At 62.3% G+C, this 24,521-nt stretch overlaps 1 protein-coding gene across 4 annotated transcripts in view; it reads right to left on the bottom strand.

Moving 5' to 3' along the window:
* The window catches only part of BAIAP2 (BAR/IMD domain containing adaptor protein 2), a 78,412-nt gene that overhangs the window by 8,481 nt on the left and 45,410 nt on the right, over window positions 1-24,521 (bottom strand). For 3 of the 4 annotated variants that reach the window (XM_017879297.1, XM_017879299.1, XM_017879300.1), the window contains exons 4-13: window positions 24,191-24,252; window positions 23,357-23,428; window positions 22,494-22,631; window positions 8,774-8,926; window positions 5,297-5,518; window positions 4,913-5,114; window positions 4,315-4,516; window positions 3,110-3,178; window positions 2,332-2,494; window positions 869-903 (exon numbers count right to left, since the gene is read on the bottom strand). In XM_017879297.1, the coding sequence (XP_017734786.1) occupies window positions 869-903; window positions 2,332-2,494; window positions 3,110-3,178; window positions 4,315-4,516; window positions 4,913-5,114; window positions 5,297-5,518; window positions 8,774-8,926; window positions 22,494-22,631; window positions 23,357-23,428; window positions 24,191-24,252 (1,318 nt within the window). Of the gene's footprint in view, window positions 425-868; window positions 904-2,331; window positions 2,495-3,109; window positions 3,179-4,314; window positions 4,517-4,912; window positions 5,115-5,296; window positions 5,519-8,773; window positions 8,927-22,493; window positions 22,632-23,356; window positions 23,429-24,190; window positions 24,253-24,521 lie in introns of all 4 variants that reach the window. The other variant, XM_017879298.1, reaches the window with a different exon arrangement.

Genomic DNA, 24,521 nt, shown 5'->3' on the forward strand with positions numbered 1-24,521 from the left:
TTTTTTTTTTTTTTTTTTTTTTAAGATTTTTCTTTTTCTCCAAACTTTAGACCTGGCTCACGGCGAGCCTTAGAAAAGCAGCGAGTGCCACAGACACTGCAGGGTGGGGCCGAGGGTGCCCCGCACGGCCCAGCAGGTCCTGCCTGGCAGTTTCTGCTCGAAAGGCTGGGACACACAGGGCGGGGCGCGTACACACCGGGTGGGGGGGGGCGGATGGAGCAGCACCATGGACCCTGGGGGATCACAGAGTCTGGGGTCACCAACCAAAAGGCAGGGGCAGGTGGAAAAGAAAACCCAGGAACAAACCAGCGAGAGCTGAGGAGGAAAACGGACGGAGACCAGGGGGAAGGCGCGGAAGCTCTTCAGAGCAGCGGCTGCCCGGGGTCAGCGTCCTCACACTGTGGACACCAGCGTGCCGCTGCCACTGCGAAACAAAGCACAGGACGGCTGCCTGGCTGCACAACGCTGCCCAGCCACAGGCAGCGAGTCTGCCCGCACCAAGCAATGCCCCTTTCAGCAGCTCCCGTTGGCCTCCTAGCCCTCTAGGAAGGCACAGGACGGGCGGAGCGCAGGCTGGGGGCAGAGGAGGCTGCAGCCTCAGCCACCCTCCCCAACTTTGCCTTTGCCTGACAGGGATGGAGGGGGCCAGCCAGATGCGATGAAAGAAGGGCAGGGCCCAGAGGGGTTTCCGTGTCACTCGGAGAGAGCAGGAGGCCCTGGGGGACGTCCCCGGCTCTGGCAGGGGTGAAGGGCCAGGCTGGGCCTTAAAGGAAGAATAGGTGGCCCCAGGTCCTAGGAGAGGGACCTGCCCTACCCCGCCTCTTCACACCCACCCATGGTCCCAAAGACAGGTCTGAAAGCCCCTTACCTGCTCATGGACCGCGCTCCATAGTCATCCAGGCCCTGCGGGGAGAGGCGGAAACACGTCAGGCCAGGTGACGGGGCCTGTGGTCACCCACAAATGGTGATCCTGCCATTTTGGGGATGCCTCCTCCAGCCAGCGGCCACCTGAACTTGTATGCTTGTTGCACACTCCCAAACACAAGCAAGACCAGCCTCCTGGGACCCTCCGCCCGCCCCCAGGGAGCCGAGGCCCCCGCAGGGCACCTGCAGCACCTCACCCATGCCTGGGCGGGCCCCTGAGACCCCACCGCCCACCCATGGGACCTGGGCCCAGACCCCAGCTACTGTTTCCTAGAAACTTGTCACATGTACCATCCCGGCCCCCGGGAGGGTGACACTGCCTGGGAGGAGAGCCCAGGTGTGGTGCTGGGGCTGGCTGCGCCCTTCACCTGCCAGCATGGCTGGCCTGGAGCCTGGGGCCTAGGGCAGGTGCAGACCCCTCCCTTGGCTCTCCCAGCACTGAGTCCACCCCAGAGGCTGACCTGTGGAACACCCATGGCCCAGAGCCCGAACCTCTCCAGGTCGCATCCTGCGGCCTCAGCTCAGGCTGTCAACCTGGGGACCCCTCACTTGTGGGTTGATAGCTGAGCAGTCACCCAGGCTGCCTGTTATCTCAGAAAAAGGTGGGTTCTCTTCTCTCTACCCACTGCCTGAGGCCCAACCCTGGAGACTGGCCCCGGGAACAGCTGCTGGCCCGGCCAACATCCCACAGACGACCCCCAGCTGAGGAGCCCCAGGCCGACAGGGGTCTCCAACCCTCCAACCTCTGGAGCCTCCCTGGACGGAGCGGGTTGGAATCTGGCAAGCTACCATGCACGCTCACATCCTGTCCCAGCCTAGACACCAGGACCGCCATGATCCTGGTCTTCCGAGGACACACACCAGGGCCTAGGACCCAGGCCCTGATCCAGCTCTGGCCTCCTGGCACCAGATGGCCCACATCCAGGGTCACACTGACTGGAAGGGTCCAGCCACATGCCAGGGCTGAGCAGCAAGCACTCCCATCATATGGATATGACTGAGGGAGCCCCATGGTTCTCATGGAAGGGATCCTAACCCCCTGGCTCTCCCAAAAGGCGGCTGGGTCCAGGCCCACCTCTAGGCCAGCCACTTCCCAGCCCAGACGCTGCCCCCTTGGGCACAGGAGTCAGCTGCCCATGGCTGGCTGAGAGCACCATGAGGGACGGGCCGACCCCACCCCAGCGTGCCGACACAGGGAGCCTGCTGGGGTGAGGTGAGCAGCCTGTGGCCCAAGCAGGGGTGTGTACACATTCCCAAATCATGGAGCCTTCACCCACCCAGGCCTGTCCAAAGAGACCCAGACCCCCAAGGCACCTGGCCCCTCAGCGGAGGCTCCAACATGGGATGGCAAGCTGAGCCCACTGTTCCACCTGCGGGCCCCTCCAAGCCCAGGCCCCGCCCGCTGACCTGGGAGAAGGCGGGCACAGCCACACTGTAGGGCCTCTGCTTGAAGCCGCTGGTCGTCTGGGCGGGGAAAGCCCGGGAGGCGGCGCCGTAGTCAGGGGGCGGGATGGCCAGGTCATCCTTGTCCAGGAGGTTGCCGGTGCTGCTGCTCTTCCCTTGCTGCAGGCTGCAGGAACAGGGACTCAGAGATGGCCCAGCTGGCCAGACACCCCCAACACCCCACAACCCTGTGGGCTCCCTGGATGGCCCACCCTCACCTACCCCACGCCACATGCGGGAGGCTGATCTCAGGCCAAGGCCGCAGCCCTGGTGACCATGGGCCAGGCCAGTCTGGCCTCCCTCCCTCCTCCTGGCCATGAAGGCGAGTCAGGAGGACTCCAGAGGAGCTGGGCTGCCACAGCAATCCCCGACCCTCCCAGCAGCCATGCACCCCACCAGCTTTCAGCTGATGCGATTCTCTGAAGGCTGCGAGAACCTGGAGGACCGGGGACAGCCAGGTCCCTGCACACCTGGCCCCCAGGTGCTACCCCCACAGCACCTGTTGCCTGCACTGGTGTCCCCAGGGCTCTCGGGCCCCACCGCACAGGGTACCACGCTTCCACCCTGAGGGCCTCAAGCGTCCAGCTCTCAGGGCCACTGGGGATGGCCCTGCGATAGCAGACAAGGAGCCAGAAGCCCATCCCAGCTTTCCAAGCCCAGGGACCTGGTGCCATCGCAGCCCCTCTCCAGAGCTGGGGATCTAGCACTCCCATTGGGCCTCATATGGGCCTCATATGCTCACCTCATATGCAGCCTGTCACTGCCGTCACTATCCAGGACCCGGGTGTAGGAGAAGGGAAACCAGCCCCGCCTGGAAGAGAGGCCCCAGCTAAGAGCCACGCTCAGCCCGGAGGCCCCCGGGTGGGGGCAGTGGCTCCCCATCCCCTATCGACCACCATCCAAGCACAAGACCCTCTAGCTCCCCAGCATGGCTGCGCTGCTGTCTCTGGAGGAACAGAGCCTGCTCCCACTGTGTGCTCAGCCTCGAGGGCAAGGTGGCCCAGGCTGTCTGTCCCCAACCTGGTGGGAGCTGCCGGCCCCACCAGACCCAACTGCAAGGCCCCAGAGCCCAGGCAGAGCAGTTGCTCCTGCCTCGCAGCCCCAGTGCCACACTAAGCTACGGATGGCACCAAGACTGGAGTGGCCACTGGAAAAAAGATAGAGCAGCCTCCTGGGAGACCCCTTGCCCTCGGCCCCCTCCCCAGGGTGGTGGCTGCAAAGCCAGGCTTAGGAAGGCACAAATGTCAGGGCCTTTTCCCATCTTGCCAAGAGACACACCCGCACAAACACAGCCCTGGGAAGGCAGCCCCCAGGTCCAGCGAGGGTGGCACCCTGGCCCAGCCTCTCTGCAACAGCATTCAGTAAATTGGGGAGGTATGGCCCATCTGACTCCATAGGTGACTTCTAGAACTCCAAACTTCCACATCTGGCATGTGGAAGAGCTGAAAGCTGCAGAAACCCTGCGGTCTCAGGATGGCCAAGCCCTGCTCTGCACCTGCAAACTGTGGGAAACTGACACCCACCACAGGGCTTCGGCCAGACGTGCTGAGTGCGTACACGTGTGGGACGCCACACCCTGCACCACACTGAGTGGCACATTGAGGTGATGGAGCAAGGTCGTCACTAGACTCTGCGGTGAGAGACCCCTGCCGCGGGGAAGAGATCCCTGCCGTGGGGGGAGACCCCTGCCGTGGGGGGAGACCCCTGCCGTAGGGGAAGACCGCTGCAGGGAAGTGGTTGGGGTAAAGACCCCTGCCAGGGGAGAAGATGCCTGTTGGTGGTGAAGATCCCGGGTCACGCTTGCTCTCACTGCCCAGGTTTTCTATGGTGAGGACCTGTGACCTGCAGTGAACCTAAACACAAGGTCCCAGTGCATCTGAGTGTCACTGCCCCACACACTTGCTGCAGGCAGCAGCTACCTGGAACCCGCCCCCGAGAGACACTCACATCTTGGTCTTCTCACTCTCTCCGTAGTGCCAGCCATCGCGGGCCTCAGGCACCAGCAGGGTAATGAGGTCACCCTCCTTGAAGCTCAGGAGGGTGCTGTTATCCCCGGCAGCGTGGGAGAAGATGGCCTTCACCCGCATGCGGCCGTTGCGCTCCAAGCCGGCCGCCATGGAGCTCGAGCGAGGCAGAGTCTTGTTCTCAGCTGTTGGGACAAGGGACAGGTAAGGGGACGGCCCCCGGCTCGCGGGGCAGCAAAGCCCAGGGAGCCTGGTTAAGGTGCTGTGCCCCAGGTGGGCGAGTGAGCCTTTCCCGGGCTGGCTAAGCTCTCCCAAGCAGCAGCTGCCTGCTCCTGAGTGGCTGCTGCCTGCACGAGCTGAATACAACCCAGTACCCTACTCACGCCCTGACTGAGCACCAGAGGCTTGACAGGAGGAAGCTGGGTGCTGGGCAGGCACATGTGTGTGTACCACCCGTATGTAGGCACACACGGTCACACACTTGTGAGCCTCACGGTCTCCCAGTCCCCTCCTCAGGGGTGTGACACGTCTGGGGAGGCACACCCAGGGACCCCAGCCCAACACCCCAGCGGAGCCCTTACTGGTGGCATAGCTGTTTTTTGGGGTCACGCTCTTGCGCACGGGGAGTGTGTTGGAGTAGGAGTCGCTGAGCTTGCTCTGAGACTGCGGAGGAGACAGGGATTTGGGCTGGGCAGCCTTGCGGTCAGCCCATGGGCTGTAGTCCTCGCCATCCGGGCCGGCGACGCCATTCATGATGGGTGTGCTGTCCTGGGCAGACATCCGCTGTAGGGAAGGGGGTAGAGCAGGCTGTTGCTGGAGCCCACCGCGGGCAAGACTGGGGAAAGAGAACCCTCCACCCCAGCCCCTCAGCAGGGGCCTTGGGCTCTGCACCCTGGCTGCCCCAACCCCGACAACAAGCTGCCCTCCCACCCACAGCCATGAAGCTTTCCAGAGGCCAGACTCACCCCCACGAATGGTGCCAGCTCAGGGGGCACCGGCAGGGGCTTGGCCCCTGGAATGGGGTCCGAAATGACCAGGTTGGACTTGGAGGCCGACAGGGCGCTGGGGAGGGTGGCGCCGTTGCTGGCCGCCTGCTGCATCAGTTGCACGGCGCGCTCTGGGATCTTGCTGGGGTCAGCGCAGGCCTGTTGCCACAGCGGCAGCTTCTGCGCCAGCAGCTCCTTTCCCTGAAGTGGAGGAAGCAGAAAGGGATGAGTAAGGGCTGGCTCAGGCTCTTGCAGCTGGGCACAGCCCTGAGAGCCCTCCCTGAGCACCCTCTGGGGCTGGAGGCTGCTCTTCACCAGGTGGTGCCTCTCAGCGAGACAGGCCACCCGTTAGCCTCCAACCCCAACCCACAGAAGCGGCTGCTGGAAAAGGGTCTGGGATGCGACCACAAGTCACGCAGTCAGGGGACCTCCAGGAATGAGAGCAAACCCAGGCCCAACCCCCGTGGGGCCCATCAGGGCCTGGAGGAAGGAGAAACGGACAGGGGCGCACACGGTCAAACCCTGGTGGGCAAACCCCGAACTGCTAGGAAGGCACCCCAGGTGGCCAGAGGGAGGGGGCAGTGCTGCCCAGCGGGGGTCAGCCTGGCTGCTGAGGGCAGGAAGGCGGCCCTGTCAGACACACTGAGGTTCACTGCTCCATCCACTGCCCGTAGGCCCAAGAGCTCGCTCTCCCTTGGATATACTACTCTGCAGCCTGCTGGACACACACCAGCTGAGCACAGTGCCGACAAAGGAGCAGGAAGCCACAGGCGTGGCGAAAGGTTGTGGGCCTAGGGGCCAGCCTGGCCTGGGGCCTGAGGCCTGGGAGTTAATCAAGTAGCCCCTGCCCCTCCTGGCCATTCGGCCTAAGCAGGCTGCAGGGCCTCGATTCCTGGGACCCCCAGACCCTAAAGCCCTGGGCCAGAACTGCTACGTCTCTGGTGCCCCTGGGGTCTCTCTGGCTTTCACTGATCCCCCCACTCATCCCTGTTCCCTTACACACATGGCTGGGCACCCACGTGAGGGACCCACGGAGGGTGCTGGACGACAGCCCTTCTGAGCAAGTCCTGCCCACACCACCCTCACCCCTCCGCTAACGGCTTAGACCAGGGGTCAGCAAACCACAGCCCGAGGGCTGGCCTCCTGTTTTGTAAACAAAGTTTTACTGGAACACAGCTGTGCAACTATTTGTGAATTCATTCATGGCTGCCCTCACACTGCAGTAACAGGGCTGAGACTGCATGGTCCACAGAGCCAAAAGCATGAACTTTGTGGTCATTCAGAACGTCCGCCGAACCCTGGCTCAGATCGGTGGTAGAGGAGTGAGTCTTGTGGGGGGCATGGAGAGGCCAACGGGCCAGCATCAGGGCAGACGGCCAGGGGACACCGACCACCGACCTCACAGCAGCACGGCCCTGACACAGCGGCCACAAGCCAGCGTCACCCCTCCACCCTGAGAGCCCCGAGGCAGACCCAAACCCGAGCACCAGGGAGCTCCTACGAACTGCCCTGGGAGGAGGCTGCCCTCACACCCTGGCCCCCATCCCAGAGGCTTGTCCACGTGGGTCTGTGGGACACAAGCCTCTTCCACACATGCCCGGGGGCCCACGAGCCCAGGAGCCCCGTTGTTGCCACTGCACAGGCACATCCCGCAATCCCTCCTGGGAGACAAGGGCACCTGTGGCAAGCAGTCTGGCTTCCCAGACCTCCATCCCTGCAGGCAGCACCCCGGCCACTGACAGCTCTGGCTCCCTGGCCCTGTCACAGGGCCTGGCCCCCGCCAGAGGGCGCAGACGCTCGCCACAGTCCTGGGTCTAGCAGGTGGGAGGCCTGCGCTCCACAGCGCTCCCTGCCTGGCAGTTGGGGCAGCACAGCCTGTCACCAGTGAGTCCCCCAGCAGCGAGGTCACAGGTGCTACTGCTGTCCTTACCTGCACCTGCCCACAGTGCCCAGCAGGTGCAGGCCGGAAGGAGGGGTCTCTCCAGGGAGGGAGGAGCACTTGTCTCCTGGCTGTCCCCAGGCTGTGGGCACTGGAGCACTGGTTCCATATCACGTGTGTGTGTGTGTGTGTACGCACATGCACATACGTGAGTGTGTGGTGGGTGGGGGGAACAACTGTCAAGGTATAGCCCGTGGATCCCCGGAACCCCTCATTTTAGAAGGACATGACCAGGCCCCCGCTTGGTGGGCTTGGCTCCTGAACTCCATCTGCTGAACTCTTGAGATGTTCCAGAATGTTCCAGGGGACAGATCTAATCCCACCCTAACTCCTACTCGCAGACTGTGGGTGAACAGGGGCCTGCTGGTCCTGCCTGTTCCCGGTGGGGAGCCTGGCCTCTGGGCCTTGCTTGCTCTGGGGGCTAAGTCAGCCTCCTAGGAGGGGTTCCCCTTGCTCGCATGGGGCTCGGGACATCTGTGGAGGGGGCTGCTGCAGCCCCTCCCTGAGGAGCTTGCTCCTGATTCAGCAGGGCTGGGTTTGGTCCTGGGACATGGCGGATCCCAGGGCGGGATTCGCCGACAAGGAACGACCAGGCTGGGGAATGCCTAGCAGGAAACACATGGCCGTAGGACTGTGCAGGGGGTGGCGAAGAGAGTCTACTGGCCCAAGGAGGGACCCTCAACAGACGACGGGGTAGAGGAGTCTCTCAGAGGTCACGAGGGAGTAGCATGTGGCCACCACCCAAGGCCTGGGATCCCAGGGGCTCAGGAGTGCAGGCAGAGGTGGTGGAGGCGCAGGTCACAGAGAGCCTGGGAGCCAGGGGAGGACCCTGTGACCAGGTGTGAAGCCCCTCTGGAGCAGCATGGGAGGGGCTGGGGGGCCACCTGAGAGCCAGGCAGGGCCCCTGGCTGCCCAGGAGGCAAAGAAATAGGCCAGGTTCGGGTTGGGTGAGGGGTGGCAGGTCCACGTAGGACAGCCGAGCTGTGGCAGCTGCTGGACCTGGGGCCGGTGTCATGGTTGTCTTGGGTGGCTGGGGACCCAGGCTTGGGGCTGGGAGTCCTCAGCACCTCGAGTGAGCAAAGCCATGAGCCCAGAGGCTGTACCCCAGGACTGTGGATTGAGGAGCCACAGGAGGAGCAAGTGAAGACACAGAGGCCACCCACCACGTGCACCCAGCACGGAGCATGACCGTCCCCTGCCTGTCAGCCTGTGCCTCCCCAGGACAAGGCTGTGGCAGAAGAGCCAAGAATGTTTTTTTAAATGAACGTTCTAAAAGGTCTTGAAAGCCCATCAGACTCTCCCTGGTTGCATGTGGCAATTCTAACGTGAGTCTTCAAAATGCCTGCACCCCGCGACCTGGTAATTCTCCTAGAACTTCATCCCCAAGAAAACCCGAAATAAACGCGAATTCAAGCCCGGACACTGCCCTGGGATGTTCACGGGGCTGGGGCAGGGGCCTAGCTCATTTCTGCCCGCGAAGCCCAGCGCCAGCACAGCGTAGCCCCGAGCCGCCTCACCTTGGAGTGGTACGCCGCGGAGTTCTTGGCCACAGCGCACTGCTTCTCCACCAGGAAGCAGAAGCGTCTGCGCTCCTCCGTCAGTGCGGTCTTGTAGCCGTCGGACACGTAATTCTCTAGCTCGCCCTGCTTGTTGCTGATGGCATCAATGTACTGTGGAGGGAAGGGGAGAAAGGCTCAGCCAGCAGCAGGAGGGCACCTGTCAGGCCCGGTTTGGGGCAGCCCCACGGACTCAGTCAAAGGACATGTCTAATTCGTGCAGAGCAGAGGCTTCTGGAAACAAAACAGCATCTGCGGCCACTCAGGAGACAACTGCGCCCCCAGGAGGCTTCACTGCCCGGGGACCACTCAGGAGACAACTGCGCCCCCGGGAGGCTTCACTGCCCGGGGACCACTCAGGAGACGCCCGATGACCACATCCCCGGGAGGCTTCACTGCCCGGGGACCACTCAGGAGACAACTGCACCCCCGGGAGGCTTCACTGCCCGGGGACCACTCAGGAGACAACTGCGCCCCCGGGAGGCTTCACTGCCCGGGGACCACTCAGGAGACAACTGCGCCCCCGGGAGGCTTCACTGCCCGGGGACCACTCAGGAGACGCCCGATGACCACATCCCCGGGAGGCTTCACTGCCCGGGGACCACTCTTGGCGAGTGGAGGGTCCTGCCTCCAGCAGGAGGCACTGGCAGGGGGCTGACCTCATCTCCTCGGGGCTCCCGCTGTGGGGTGGGGTCACGTGCACCTCCCTGTGGCCAAGGCACAGAAGCCTGGGTGTGGATGTGCCCCAGCCCCATGGGCCCCATGACAGCTTCTTGGTCCTCCCCTGTTGCCTGGAGCACCCTCACCTGTGCCTCTGCCTCCAGGGCCCCTCCATCTCAGCCCCAGCAGGAAGGCAGGAGAGCTGGAGCCCAGGACACTGGCCAAGGACCCCAGGGAAGCCCTCTGCTGCAGAGGGGACTCCGGGCGCACCTCACCTCCTCTCCCACCCCCGACTGTTTTCCAGATAAGCGCACACCGAGGGAGAACGTGAGAAGGAAGTTCGTGGGGTGGATCAGACAAGAGGTCACTGAGCAGAGACCGGGAGCCCAGAAAGCAAGACCAGCGTCCGTGGGGACAGCAAGGTCAGATACACAGGTCACACTTGTTGGAAGAGGGGGTGCCCAGGTAAGGGGCCAGTACAGAACTAGGAATGAGGAGTAAGCCTGACTGCTGCCCTTCCACCTTGGAGCTGCTCGAGTGCCCACCCGGGTGTCCCTGTAGGACAGGGGGACGAGGGGATGGGGAGAATGCGTCCTGCACAAACACGGACGCTCTGGAAACCCCTCATCCCTGGGAGGTGCTCTTGGGCACAGGAAAGACAGGTAGTCAAGCCAGCCCCTAGGACCGGAGCAGCCAGCAGGCAGACCCCAACCCAGCAGCCAGCCCCTCTGGAGCCCCTGCGGCTGTGGCCCTGGCTCTGACCATGGCGGCTGTCACATCTTGGTCACTCTCTGCTTCTTGGTGGACACACAGTCCTCCCAGAAAGGGTTCCAGCCAAAACAACAGAAACTGCTACGGCCAAAATGATTTCCCCAAAAGGAAAACTGAGTCTCAACCTGATAAGAGCCTCCAGATTCAGCTACTAATTCTGAACACACCAGGACGGAGGGTACCAGAGCTTCACTTTGGGAAGATGGGAAGTTCTGGAGATGGATGGTGGTGATGATCGCACAACCACGTGAATGCACTAATGCCGCTGAACTGTGCACTTAATGGTTACCGTGGTCAACTGGACTAGTTACATGTATTTTATCACAATTTAAAAAACTCTTTAAAAGTAGTGTAAGCAAAGCCAGACCAAGAAGCTGCAGCTGAGCCCAGGCCTCTCGCTGTGAGCCTCAGGAGAAAACTGGAAAGAGGGAGTCTGGGGGAGAAAGTGGGGAAGAAGCTGAGGGCGGCTGCTGCCTCCCAGGCCCCGGACCGTGCTCCCATCCCAGGCAGAGGCGCCTCCCAGCCTGCCCGTGGGTACAGGGCTTGTGGTGGGACTCACCTGGCCAACAGGACTGTGGGTGGAAGGGACAGACCCAAACCCCAGGGCACTCTGCCTCTGTCCCTCTGGGAGGAACATGCCTCCCCACCCCCCGCCGGCCCCTCCATGACCCCGGCTGGCGGATCATGTGCCTGACATCCTGTGGCATAGCTGATACTTGGCACCTGGGGTTCCCGATCCCAGAACCCCAGCCCGACGTCGGGAGGGTGCGACTGCGGCCCTGGATGTCAGCGGCTCTCTCCGGTTTTGTAGGCTGGAAACTTTCTGTCCCAAAACGCTGATGAGGCTGTGGGTGGCTGGCGAGGGTGAGGGAGCAGCACGCCAGGCACAGACCTTGTCCCCAGGGAGACACCCAGATCCCTCCTGGGTGGCTGCGGGATCCTAGCTGCTTCAGCAGGGACCCAGCTTCTCCTCTGCCAGAAAGGTCTTTCCAGCTCTCCTCCATCTCACCTCTCCTCCCGCGCCTACCTGCCTTGGACTGAGCCCCTACCGGCCTGAGGCAGACCCTCCACAGCAAGACTCAGACCCCCTGTCCACCGGATCACCCGTCAAGGAGTGGCCAGTTCCGAATCGGCTCCTAAGAAGATGCAGCCTCCGCAAGGGGGCGGCCTCCCCCGCCTGACTCAGCCTCATGGCCGCCCCACCCACAGCTCTGACTCGGCGTGGGTGGGCAGCGCTGGCCCAGGTGGGTGGCGGGGAGGGGAGCGGAGCAGCCTGTTCCCTCACTGCCTACCCCCGCAAGCCTCCGCTACAGGGCTGAGAACCAGCCTGGAGGAGTGTGGGTTGGTCCCAGTGCTACCACCAGGCACTGGCTCTGCCTGCTGGCCAGTATGAGCAGACCACGCTGTCCCCAAGGCTAGAGCCTGCCCAGCCACATCCCCCAACACGGAGTCCAGCGCTCCCCTGCCCTTGCAGCCCACCTTGCTTTCCCACACTAAACCCCACCTGCCCCTCAAAACAGTGGGCTTGCTACCGCTACCCTCAATAGGCCCTAACCCTCCAGAGGCGCTGCAGGGCCTGGCCGCAGGGTCATCTAAACAGGACCTGGGATGGTGTTTGGGAAGCGAGAAGTTTGATCACGGGCGAGAGGCCCTGCAAGGCAGCCTTAAGCAGACTTTCCAGCCAGCTCTGCTCCATGCTGAGGCCTCTGCTGCCACCCCCACTGCCGCTGCCGCTGCCTCCCCCTCCACTTTCTCCTTTTTCTCCTCTTTCTCCTCCACCTCCTCCTCCTCCTCCTCCTCTTCCTCCACCTCCGCAGCTGGAGCATGAAGTTCTCTTCCTCTGGTTACGCAACATGCACCTACCAAGGCTTCCTGCTCTTGCTCCCAGGAACCTCCAGTGACCTCTGAAGCTCTTCCCCAGGAAGGGGTGGAGTGGGACGGCCAGATTTGGGGGTACCCTGGGGCGGGCATTGTGGCCGTGGCCAGGATGCCACATGCTGCAGCTATGGAGGCGGCCACCTGAGCCCACTGTGCTGCAGCCTGGCTGCTGGACTCCTTTCCCGACCTTCAGGATCAAAGGGACTGGGTGGGCAGGGCTCGCTCCGAGAAACAGGTGGGCTTGTGCACAAAGAGGGGCCTGGAGATAAGTACCCACCCACGCCCCCTGCAACACCACTCGGAGCAACACCCAGGCCTCTTCCGAGGCTGCCTGCAGGGTCCTGCCCACTCCTCCCCCAGGGAACTGCCAGGGATGCTGGGGTGCACCTCCAGGCTCTGAGTGGCCTGTGACGGGGACGCCTGCCTTGGACCCCGACCTCATGCACAGGGGTGCACAGAGGAGCTATTCGGGGCCCAGAACCCCTTAAGTGGGGCAGCCTCAGGAATGTGAGGTTCTGTGAGAAACCCCAACACACCCCATCATGAGGATTCTGTACCCTCCCTGTGGACTTTTCTAGCAGTGGCTGGCCCAGAGGGCATGGTGGGCAGAGAGCTCAGGGCCAGAGAGCGCTCAGCAGGAGATCCGACGCCTGGCAAAAGAAACTGAGGCACTGAGAAAAGGCAGGCCTGGGGGTCTGCCCAGAGCCACGGCCTCCACGCAGGTTGCCGTCTAAACAGGGCTCGGGGGAAGAGAAGGTGCTGTTTGAAGCGGTCACCCCAGGACAGCAGCATAAACTAGGCTGCAGGGCCCCTTGGGTCTCCTCACCCCGAGAACGTCACCTTCCAAACCAAGGCCCCTGGAGCTGGTACGGCTGCCCATCCTACAGGCGGTTTCTGGGTTTTTAGGCTACAGTACTTTCTCGTGCTCGGTCCCCCGGGGGAGAGTACAGCGAGGGGCACTGGCCTCATTAGCAGGGTCTGGCAGCCTCCCTGGCTGGGTAGGGAGTTGGTGTTTTATTTTTAAGGCTTTCACTTACTCAAAGGAGCCCCGTAAATGGCTGGGAGTGGCACACAGATTTCAACAGAAACCCAGGGGAAGTTGGGGGAGAGACAGAAAGTATGGCTACACGGTGCTCCAGCAGGGCCCCCCCAAATCCTGGGGACAGGGAGGAGAGATGTTCCCAGAGCTGTAAGCAGAGATGGCCAGCCCCCAAGGGACAGAGGGAGCCGACACCTCCTGCCTCGGAACCCCCATATGAGCATCCGGCCATGGCGGAGCCTGAGTTAGCACGTGACATGCGGCTGCCACTCTGTCTAGGAATGACAGCCGCCTCTCTTCACCTCCTTTTCCAGAACACTAACTCCTCATAGAGGCCACGACTGTGCAGGGCAGATCCTGGAAATCTAGGCCAGGCAGAAGCTTTACCACACAAGGGGCCAGTGCGGGGATGGGGAGGAGAGGAGAGGGACGGGAGGAAGGAAGGGAACGGGGAGAGAGGAGGGACGGGAGGGAGAGGAGGACGGGGAGGAAGGAGGGACGGGGACCGAGAGGAGGACGGAGGAGAGGAGGGCGGCCAGCCGCTGCAGGGCCCGGATCCAATTCTGACCTGCGCCTGGACGGGGAGGCCCTGCATTGGGCACGCGAGCGTGTGCAAGTGCAGAGGACAGAGCAGGCCTGGTCTGCACCTCCAACCTGGCAGCTGCGCATGTGTACAATACCCCTGAGCCTGCCCCATGGACAGGCGTCCCCAGTGGCCGGCCCCTTCAGTCCCCGCCTCTGCCGCTGAGCCACCAGTCTGGCGTGCTTAGCTGGTGCCATGGCAACAGCACTAATGGAAACACCCAGCGAAAGCATTTAAGACCCACGGAACGCTCCCACTTAGTCACCCGGCTGAGCGCCCCGGATCAGAGGAAAAAAATGATCGAACACATCTCTTCTCTCCGCAAGCATGCGTGACTCAGAGTGGGGAGGGGCGTTCCAGAAAAAACCAAGGCGCTTGGTTAACCTCACCCCCACGGCTGCTGCAGCTTTCCCCACGTTCCCTAAAAATCGCAGCAGCCCCCCAGGTCCCTATAGCGTATGAATGAGAACGTCCATCTTGGCCTTCAGCGTCACCATGGGTGACACTTATCAACGGACCGGCTGCCGACTGGTCCAGCTGGGGTCGGGTGAGCATCAGCCTTGCCTCAAGTAGCCACATGGTCACGGCCACCTGCTGGCGGCAGCCAGTGGCTGCTCAAACCCGCTGACAGGCCTCCCGGGACAGGCACAGTAGCCAGACCAGGAGGGAGCAGCCATGGCAGGGTCCAGGAGACGGAGGGCCCTCAAATCTCACGTTGAACACATGTGCTCTGAGCAAGGCCCGGGCTGGCTGAGCAAAGGGTGACCGCGCCCTCCGGCCCGTGTGGCAGGTGGAAAAGCGGTTATTCACTCCCCGGGTGCAAGTGCCATTACAGGAAGATCATCTGGAAGAGCACTTTGGCACGGATCAGGGATCCATGGAGCCCTGCGGGTCCCCATTTTTCCTGGGAAAAAGGTCCAGAGCTTCAGGCAGATGCAAAGCGTCCCAAGGAAACAACAGGTCCCAACAGACCCACAGCTTGCTAGTTGGGATGGACAGTCCGGTGAGAACAGCGCCTCATAGGCACAGGAGAGAGCAGGCTGCGCTGTCCACACTGGTGGGCTGGACACAAACCAGGCGGAGACCGCAGCCAAGCTGTCCCCAGACCCCAGCAAAGGGTGGCAAATGCAGGAGAAGTGGGGGCTCAAGATGCCTGAGGGCCCAGCCCTGAGGCTTGGGGAAGTGGACTGCCCGACCCACTGCTGCCCTGGCCCCGGGGACACTGAGGGTCTCCGCGTCAGCTGCGGGTGCAGAAGCCCTGAGAGGGCTCATGGGCTTCTGGGCTCCTCATGCCCATTTTGCCTGGTAAGGACCCCTCCAGTGATGTCACTCCAGAGAAACACGGCTACATGGCTGTCCTCCGGGGGCCTGGCCCACCAACAGCCCTTAGCTCTTGAGAGCTTGCTAAACGAGGACGGCTTCACCCCCCCTGCCAATTCGCCAGTACTCCACGCTGTGATCAGGCCCTGCTGTTATCGTTTCTCGAAGACTCGGAAAGAGGTGCTTTGCTCTGCTGTGTTAATATAACCCTTTAAATAGCACGCATCTCTACCCTTTCTCAGACCTCAATCCGGGCTACAGGCCTGGCAGGCACCCCCAGAGACAGGGCAGACGGAGGAGGTATCCTGGGGGCACATACGGACCATCCCACCACGCGGCCCCCCTGCATTACAGTGAAGCAGAGCTGCCAGTGCGCTTCCCAGGACCGCTCAGGATAATCCTGGCGGCTGCTCTGCGGAGCCCCCCATGGTCTCGGGAGCAAGCAATCGCGCCAAGAAACAGGGCCATCTCTACCTCCTCACCCTCCACAACCTGGCCCAGGCGAGGGGCTGCAGCGCTGCCTCACCTGCCTTCTCCCCCATCCCCATCTCAGAAGGGGAAGCAGGGGAAGTGACCCAGCAGAAAACCTCCTGAGCTCTCCTTGTAGCCCGGCATCTATGCCCAGAAAAGCCTCAGAGGCGGTGAGTGGGCCAGGGCAGTGCGCCCTTCCTCTGCAGGGGCAGGGATAGCGCTGCTGATGAAGCCCTCCCAAGAGGCTGCTGGGCAGGGGTCATCCCCAGGGCCCAGCGGGTTGAGGCCCCACGCCCAAAGCAATTCGAGGCAGGGGCCTGGCCTGCCCCCAACACCACTCCCAGCACCAAGCACCAACTTATTGAGGCCCCAACCACACTTTTGGGTCCCGGCGCCCCACCCTCAGCACATGGGTTAGGAAGACAAGTCCATCCAGTGCAAGGGGCTCCCTCCCCACACCAGGTCGCTCATGCCCGCACACCCAGCCGACAGGGAGTGGGTGGGACCCCACCTCCCTCCCCACCGCCTGAGTTCCAGCTGCAGAGGGCATGTGGCAGTTCCCCCATGCCTGCTCCGCCCCTGCGTGGGCCAGGCTGGGCCTCCTGCCTGGGGCCCCATTTCCGGCCCCTGTGGAATGGGCCACAGCCGCTCTGTTCTGAAGAGGAGCTGGAGCAAAGCTGTGACCCCGCCCGTGGCAGACCCGCCACTGATACAGTCACAGAGGGAGTGTCCTCTGCCCTGAAAAAAAAAAAAAAAAAAGCAGCTGTGGAGAACGTCCCTCCACACGGATGGGCACGTCTGTCAGCATCTGGTCCAGCAAACGTGGTAATGACCACAGTACCGGGGAGTGAAGGCACCGCTGGCCCAGCAGGCCGAACGTACCCCCTTACATAAGCTCTCCTGTCCTAGTTAACAAACGCCCCAAATGCTTCCTGACTCCAGTGCCCTGACCTATAACTGCAATTACTTCTTTTCATGGAAATCCCAAAACACCATCTCAATTACATGCAGTTCTTGAACACGGGAGGCTCCCCGGCCCAGCCCCACTCAAGGGCACCCTGGCAGGCAGACAGAGAAACCCACTCTACCTGTCTCTCCGGGGCAGGGCCTGGCTGACTTCCCGCCCACCCCTCCCTGCAGCCCCACCTCTGCCCCCAGGGCCTGGTGTGGTGTGTCCCTGGTTCAGCTCAGGCGGCAGGCCTGGCCGCTGCCTCATGATGAGCCTGGCAGTGGCAGAGGGCAGTGCGCATCGGGGGCCTCGGCCTCATGGGCACCCTGGAGCACGAAGCTGCCCCTCACACGTGCCACGGGCCCAGCCTTGCTGCCCGGCAGCCTCACAGCTCCCAGAAGCCCAGTGCTCCGCACATGCAGCTCAGGTGGGGTGCAGCTGGCGACAGGTTTCTGAGCCCACCAGGGACCCCAGCAATCACTTCTAGACACCCAGCCCTTGGGTCGCTGAGGGAACCCACATCTGACGACACAGCATGCTGCACCCACAAAGACCAGAGTCAGGCACCAGCCACCACTTCCCCCTTCATCAGCGGCAGCTGAGGTGGGGGACCCCCATGGACGGGGGCACTCGTCCAGCCCGCGGAGCTCCCTAAACAGCCCCTACCCTGCATGCACTGCCCACTCGGCTGCACCACCGGCCAGGCCCCAGCCAGCTCTAGACTGCCAGATGACAGACATGCAGGGCCTCCCCAGGGGCACTAAAGAGTCTCCAAGGGAAAGGCCTCTATGGCAGGGACAGCTTGGGAACCGCACGGAGGCCTCTGCTCTGCTACACACGCCCCTGGCTGGACACTGGCTTCAGGCCACCCTTACATGGCGTCACTTCCACTTCCAGCAGCCCAGCTGCCCCCACGTCTGCTCAAGAAGGCAGCCCGAGGAGCCCGAATGGGCCAGACTCCTGCCCCGCACCCCAGTGGCGTGGGCACATGTGCCTCTCCCAGGGTCTTCAGGACTGGGCACAACTGCTACGGTTGCCAGTGACCCCACAGGGCACACACTGGAGACAGCTGGAAGAGCTGGGTGCAGGTGGGTCTGGGGACCAAGGCAGGGATCTCCAGGGCGGCACCATGAGCCGTACTCTCTGGGTAGACACCCCTGGGCTGCCCCCAGCATGGGGAGCAGCTACTGGGCTGGTCTGTAGAACAGCTGGAAAGCAACCAACCGCTTTAGGAATGGAGAGGCCAGTGAAGAGCCTCTGCTTCTCCCCCAGGAGTGCTTCCAACAGGCCTTTTCCCTGTGACCACCAGGACCTCGCTGGCATTCCAGGCCCCAGGACAGTAGCTCTTGAGAGGCAGGCTAGGAGTGAGGCCCAGCTAGAAGGCCTGTGTTTGGGGGTGGGGCCACATAAGGGGGGATAGGGTGCACTGGAGGGGCAGGGCCTCCTGCTCCAAGTGGTGGATCCACACAAGTGAGGGCAGGGTGGAGAGCACTGGAGGGGCGGGGCTGCACGAGTGGGTGGGGCCAGCCAGCCTAGCTCCCCAGCTCTTCAGAAGTGGTGAGGACGTGCAATAGCTGGGCCCCCAGCAGCTACACCCTAAAGTAGAGGTAAGACAGGGCCTGCTGGCCGGGTTTGCAAAGGCAATAGGAAGCAGCAGGAACAGCCCTGGGTGGCAAGGGGCCTGGAGCAGCGGGGCCAGCAGCACATCCCAGTCAGGCAGCCTGGCACTCACCCCAGGACGCACCCCAGGACGCACCCCAGGATTCACCCCAGGATGGTGGCAGCAGACTCCCTGCAGCTCAGTGGGGGGTGTGCGCAGTCACATACCAAGTGCCCCACCCCCTCAAACTCAGATGTGGGGCCGGGCATGCTGATGGCTCCCCAGCCTGGCCTCCTGGGCTTCAGGCCACTGGGGAGCAGAAAGCACACTGGGCCGTGTTCCCTCTGCTTCCCACCCCAAAACGTTGTTTTGAAACCACTTAGTACTTATTAGCTATCTGCTCATGACCAGCTTGTGCTTGGCACCAAGTGGGATGCAGAAGAAATACCAGACCCAGCCCTTCCCGAAGGAACTCGGTGACTTCGGAAAAAATCACAAAAATAAAACACCTGTGTGGTTAAGAGTTGAAGCCCCGTCTCCCATTAACAGAGGAAGGTCAGGTGGATGGGTAGGAACAGAGATGGAGGTCGGTCCAGGAGAGCCACCTACGCAGGCACCGTGAGAAGGTCGACACCAGCTTGTCCTAGCTCCACAGCCCTTCCTGTCAGTGCTCAGAAGAGGGAGAAAGGCAGGACATTCCCCCTCACAAACGGGGAAACTGAGGCTCAGAGAAGCTCTGGTGCTTGCTGCGACCACGTGACCCGTTAAGGGACAGAGCCGGATCCAAGCCTAAGCCTGACACCAGGGCCTTGAGGCTGTGCCCAGGTGGGGACAGGCCAGTCTGGGGCCACCCACAGGTCCTCTGGTGAGTGGGGAGGAGCAGCTGCAAGTTCTGGAGAAAGGAGGTCACTCAGCCAGGGCTGGGGAGCCACAGCCGGGCCCCTGGGACCCGGGAAGAAAGGCCAGCTTCGTACATCTCCCAGGAGGGGCCCTGGGAGGCCAGGAAGATGAGGCTCGCCAAGCGTCTCCGCACCGGGTGGCAGAAACCTTTCCAGGGGAGCTGCTAGGCCACCTTACCTCACACCCACTGCAGCCTCCACTCACCACATGCTTCAGAGCCCTGCCTGCCCTCCCCGCCCACATGGCCCTCGCCCAGACCCACTCACAGGTGCTGCGGGGACCATTTGCCTGGGCAACTCACAGCCACAAACAGGAACGCTGCCCTCATACAGGACCCTGCCGGGCTCCTGGTTCTGGCCCATCAGGACACAGACAGCCTGGAAGGCCACGACCCCCTCCCCCTTCCCCTGCCCTCCTGCAGATGAGGGGGGGCTTCGCGACAACTGTGGCAGCCATCGGGTGTCCCCCACGTGAGAAACAAGCGCCATGGCTTACTCCCAAAACTGGGTCACCTGACTTACCATGGAAGGGCACTCAAGGGGCCCCAGGGTGAGCCCCGCCACCAGCCACCTTAGTTCTGTTATCAAATGTTTCATAGCGCCTGGGGCACCCACTGGCGGCCCCTTGCCCAGATGGACCATAGCGCTGAAGCAGGGCCAACGCCCCTTGAGTCACTGCAAGGTCCAGCCCCCGGCGGCTGCAAATCAGGGGACCCTCGGGCCAGTCAATGCAGGGTCCGCTGAGGCACTGGAGGTGGCTGGCAGCCGCCGTGGGAAGAACAGATGGGACCTGCCTCCAGGGCCCCTGAGGCACCAACATGGTCCCTAACAGACCCCAAGTGCCAGGACATGCAGCAAACAAACGGACCGGCCATCAGCAAGAAGCTCGTCCAAACCCCCCACGCGGGATGGGCTGAGGAGCCGGCTGTGCACACACAGCCTGGAGAGTAAATCCCACCACCCGGGGCCCAGGGCAGAGCAGCGTGGAGGGCAGGCGGAGGTCGGGTGTGTGGTCAGGGCCCTCCTCAAGAGAGGCCTGGCAGCGGGAGGCAGGGCACCTGGAAACCAGGGAGCTGGTGTGGCAGGGCCAGGATGACTGCGTGGGGGCCTCAGGCCTCTGGCTCCAGCCTGCAGGAGGGAGGGTGGTGGCTCCAAGAGCCCCCAGCCTCTGCCTCTGCCCAGCCCTATGCTACCCTGCCATGATCTCCGGCTCCCAGCGAGCCCAGCCACAGGACAGTACCAGCTGTGCCAGAGAGAGGTCCCTGGTCCTGAGTAGGGCGGAGCCTCCAGTACCCGTACGACGGAACACAATTGAGCCACGAAAAGGAAGAAATGCTGACCACCCCCACAGTAAGAGGAGAGGGGACTGGCGCAGGCTACTGCATGATCAGCCTCGAGAACCCTCCGCGCCACATGAGCCACTAGGCACCAAAGGTCGGACGCTGTGGGATTCCAGAACAGGTAAGTCTACGGAGGCCGATGGCAGGTTGCCGACTGGTGGAGCCAGGGGCACAAGAGTGACTGTTGACTGGAAAGTGCTCTAAAACAGACTGAGTGATGGACGCACAGCTACAAACACTCAACCACTGGACTGTGCCCGTGAAATGGTGAACTGCCGGTGACGTGAATTGTATCTCAATAAGGCTGTTAGCAAAAACCCACAGTGCCTCAAGGGGAGACGAGAGCTCAGGTTCCTGGACCCTAGCAGGCAGCTGAGCCCTCAGTGAGCTGGCCTCAGTATCCCCATCCCCAGAACACCAAGCTGGGGACGTCCCCAGGAAACTTTCCTCTAAGACAAGCTCTCACACCCGGCATGGGTGCTCAGGGTGGCTCACACCTGCACTGCCCTGGCCTGCTGGGAGGACGCTATGGCCCTCCAGGCCGCGGGGGCACCATCCGCTGCTTAAGTCTTCAGAAAGCAAAGTAGCAAAACGTTCCAAGGTGGGAGGAAAAAGAAAAATAGACATAGCGTCTACCAACAAATACCTGTTTCTCCTCCTCAACTCCCTATTCCCACTGCTCAGGATCTGTGCACAGAAACAGCTGGAGGAAGGCTCGTTGCGGCAGCCTCAGGCAGGAATACTAAGGCTACCAATATGGGCCCACCATGGAGAGACCCAACACTGCAGCCTGCCCAGAGTGTAAAACGGAAAGGATCACAAGACCCATCACAGCTCACCTGGAGTGAAAAACACGATCGAAACAAAGGCTGGGGACACGGGAAGAGGTGGCTGGAGAGGGGAGGGCACCTAGAGAACGGCCTGAATCGCGTCCCTTCTCCTATGCACCAAGCATGCCTGAGTGGGAGGCTGCAGACAGCAGTGGGCACCCGAGGGACCCCCATACAGCTGTTTCCACAGACTCTCACTTATCCTTCTCATCTGCCCCTGGCCCAGTCCCGTCCTCTCCTTTGGGGCCGATCCTGCTCTGCCAGGCGACCCCACGCTGGAAATCTTCCGGCGTGGCCTGCAGGGTATGGGCAGACCTGCCTGGCTTCCCTGCAGTCAAGGAGTGAGTGGGGCACAGGCTCTGAGCAGGCACCGGCCTCCAGTCCCAGGGTGAGGCCAGAGCCATTCATGAACACCCACATCTGGCGCCAAGGAGATGGTGGCGCACACACACGCAGACACACGCACACGGGCAGGTGTGTGCGGGGCTTGCCAAGGCTTGAAAACCTGACTGCCAGCAGGAAGGGAGTGGCCTGGAGGCCCGGGCTTCCTCCACAGCCACACCTTGCCCGCCCCAGGGTGCAGCCCAGAAGCTTCTACCTGGGTGACTGGCCAGGGGTGTTCCTGTTGTTTCTTTCACAAACGACTGGGCACCTTGTTTTGTGTTTCCTTGTCATCTGTATCACTGGGACCCCAGCAAGTGGGTGAGGGGTGTCTGGGTCTGGCCTGTGTCAGGCACCATCCAGGTTCTGGTGTACACACATCAGGCCATGCCTGTCATCGGCGAGGCCATCTTAAGTCCTAGCCCACTCAGCATGCAGCACCAGTGACACTGGCGGGATGGTGAGAGAAACAACACCGAAGCCGCTCCCTCGAGGAACCTGGAGTGCCACCTGCCCTTGAGCAGCCAGCCCTGTGGGCGGTGGCCACAGCCGCTGAGAGGAACAGACTGGGACCCGACTCCTGGGCAGGGATCACGGGAACAGACTGGGACCCGACTCCTGGGCAGGGATCAGGGGAACAGAGGTGGGAGGACTCTGGGCAGGGATCACGGGAATAGAGGTGGGAGGACTCCATGTGGGTTTCTGCTCCTTTGGCCAACAACCTTCCAGCGACCCTGGAAGGCTGCAGAGAGCAGAACAGAGCCCCACAGGTGGAGCTGACCATCCCGCTGGCCTGGGGGCATCGGGCCCACGGCTCCCGAGGTCTACCAGGGGCACACAGCTCGCCTCTGTCTGATCCCACCTGGGGAGCTGCTGTCCACTCCCTGTGGACGAGGGGGGCTGGGGGTGAGCAGTCCCAAGGCGAAGCGAGAGGCACCACAGCGGGGGCGGCAGACCTACCTGCAGCTCCTTGTCCGAGTACTTCTGAGGATTCTTGCTGCCCTGGCTCTTCTTCCGAAGCTTCTTCAGCTCAGCCTGACACTTATCCAGGGCGTCGCCTTTGCTCCTTTGCTCAGTCTGGTATTTCTTCAGCGCAGCCTGAGAGTCAAACAATAAAACACAAAACCAAGGCCCATGAGCCCAACGCAGCAGGGTCCCCCCAGCAACAAAACCAAGGCCCACGAGCCCAACGCAGCAGGGTCCCCTTGGCGGCCCTGACACTCCCTTCCTGGCTTGCTCTCCGGCTGCGCGTGCTCAGCGGCAAATGAGAGCTGTGGAGAGCACAACTGAGGCCTCAGCCCCGCCCCGCCCCACCCCACCCCATGGCAGCTCACTGGTCCCCGAAGATGAAAATCAGACTTGGAAAAACTGGCCGAGGCCCACCCTTCCCACCCACCACGGAGAGCCAGAGATGACTCTCAAACCCTCGAGCAGTGCCTCAGGCCCAAGCCTTCTTGCCAGTTGACAGGAGTGGCAGTGGGGCAGGACGGGCCGAGAGCCCAGGGAACTGTAGAGGCCAGAGAAGGAGCTCCTGCACTCCTGGGCAGCAGAGTCAAGCACCAGCTTCACCGCAAGTGGTCAAAGCCGAGGCATGGAACTGGCACATGGGGCATCAGAGGCAATGGTTTCACCCACAGGTTGCATTTGGGGCACACCAGGGGCACTCGGTCCCAAATGGACAATAAAGTCAGAGCTGGGGCCCATGCGGACAGGGAGTTCAGGGGAAGTGGGAAGCCTTCAGACCGAGGGAAGGAGTGACAGGCATTCAGGAGAGCTGGAACCCAGGCACAGGGCCCCAGCAGGCACGGCCAGGGTGCACTTACACTCAGGTACCTGGAGTCCAGCTCCACCTTCTGCTCCAGCTGCGTAAGCAGCTCGTTGTGAAAAGACTTCAGCTGGACATGGAGAGAAAACACGTCAGCCGTCAGCTCCAACACATGTACCCAGAACAGGAGGCGGGGCAGGGCTAGGGCGGATGGTCACGAGACCCTGGGTGTCCCGGCTGTGTAGGAGCCCCTCCCCATGACTGATGGGCCATGGCTCTGCATGGCCAGGTGCGCCCTATGGAGCAGGGGGCTGCAGGAGCAAGTGCTGAACAGGAGTCTGGAATGTTGGACAATCTCGCCTCTGACAGCCACAAGGGCTCCGTTTCTCATAAGGGCAACAGAAACGGCTGTCCCCTGCTTCCTCTGCTGTCCCATGGTGGGGATCACTGCGACACAGGCTGAGAGGTCGCAGGGTCCATGAACCTGAATTGAAACCAGGGTCAGACCCCTGGCTTTACACAGGATGCTGCAGACCAGCCGCCAGCAACGTGCTCTGGTTGTCTGGGGTTTGCCTCTGCCTATAGTCGGAGAGGCCAGGGGAAGTCTGCCTTGTTGCCTTGTGAGCCGCAGGAGTGGGGTCTGGCAGGGGCTGCGACCAGGACTCTCCCTGGAGCCCAGCGTGTCGTGGCCGGCTGTGGTGGCCAGCGAAGCATGTAGCCCTGGTCTGGCCCGTGCCCTTTTCTCCAACGTCCTCCTTGGAGTATGACTTGTGTCCTGAGCCAGGGTCCCTCCCTGCCTCTGAGTGTGGCTGGACAACTCGGACTGTTCCGGCACCAGCTCTCCCACTGCACCTGCCCCTCCTCACAGGGCCACGCTGGGGGTGGGACTCACCATTTCTTCCAGCTGATTCTGGATCTGCCTGTGGACTTCAGCCATCTGGAAAAGAACGTCTCCTGGGAAGAACAGCAGAAGGAAGGGGAGGGAGTCAGGTGCCCGCAGTCACCACTGTCATCCCACTCTGGGCTGACAGCCACCCAGGGAAGCCCTGTGGCCACAGGCAACAGAGCCCCAGGGGCGTCAGGGCCAGAAGGGAGGGCGGAGAGAGGGACACCAAGAGGAAACAACAAATTCTAGAATGGCAAGGGACTCCAGACCTCAAACGCACAGCACGCCTGGCATCTTTGGGATGGACCTTGAGTCTCTGCAAAGGCAAGAGACAGGA

Source organism: Rhinopithecus bieti, unplaced genomic scaffold (genome assembly GCF_001698545.2).
Source record: "Rhinopithecus bieti isolate Rb0 unplaced genomic scaffold, ASM169854v2 scaffold_9899, whole genome shotgun sequence".
NCBI classification, from domain to species: Eukaryota; Metazoa; Chordata; class Mammalia; order Primates; family Cercopithecidae; genus Rhinopithecus; species Rhinopithecus bieti.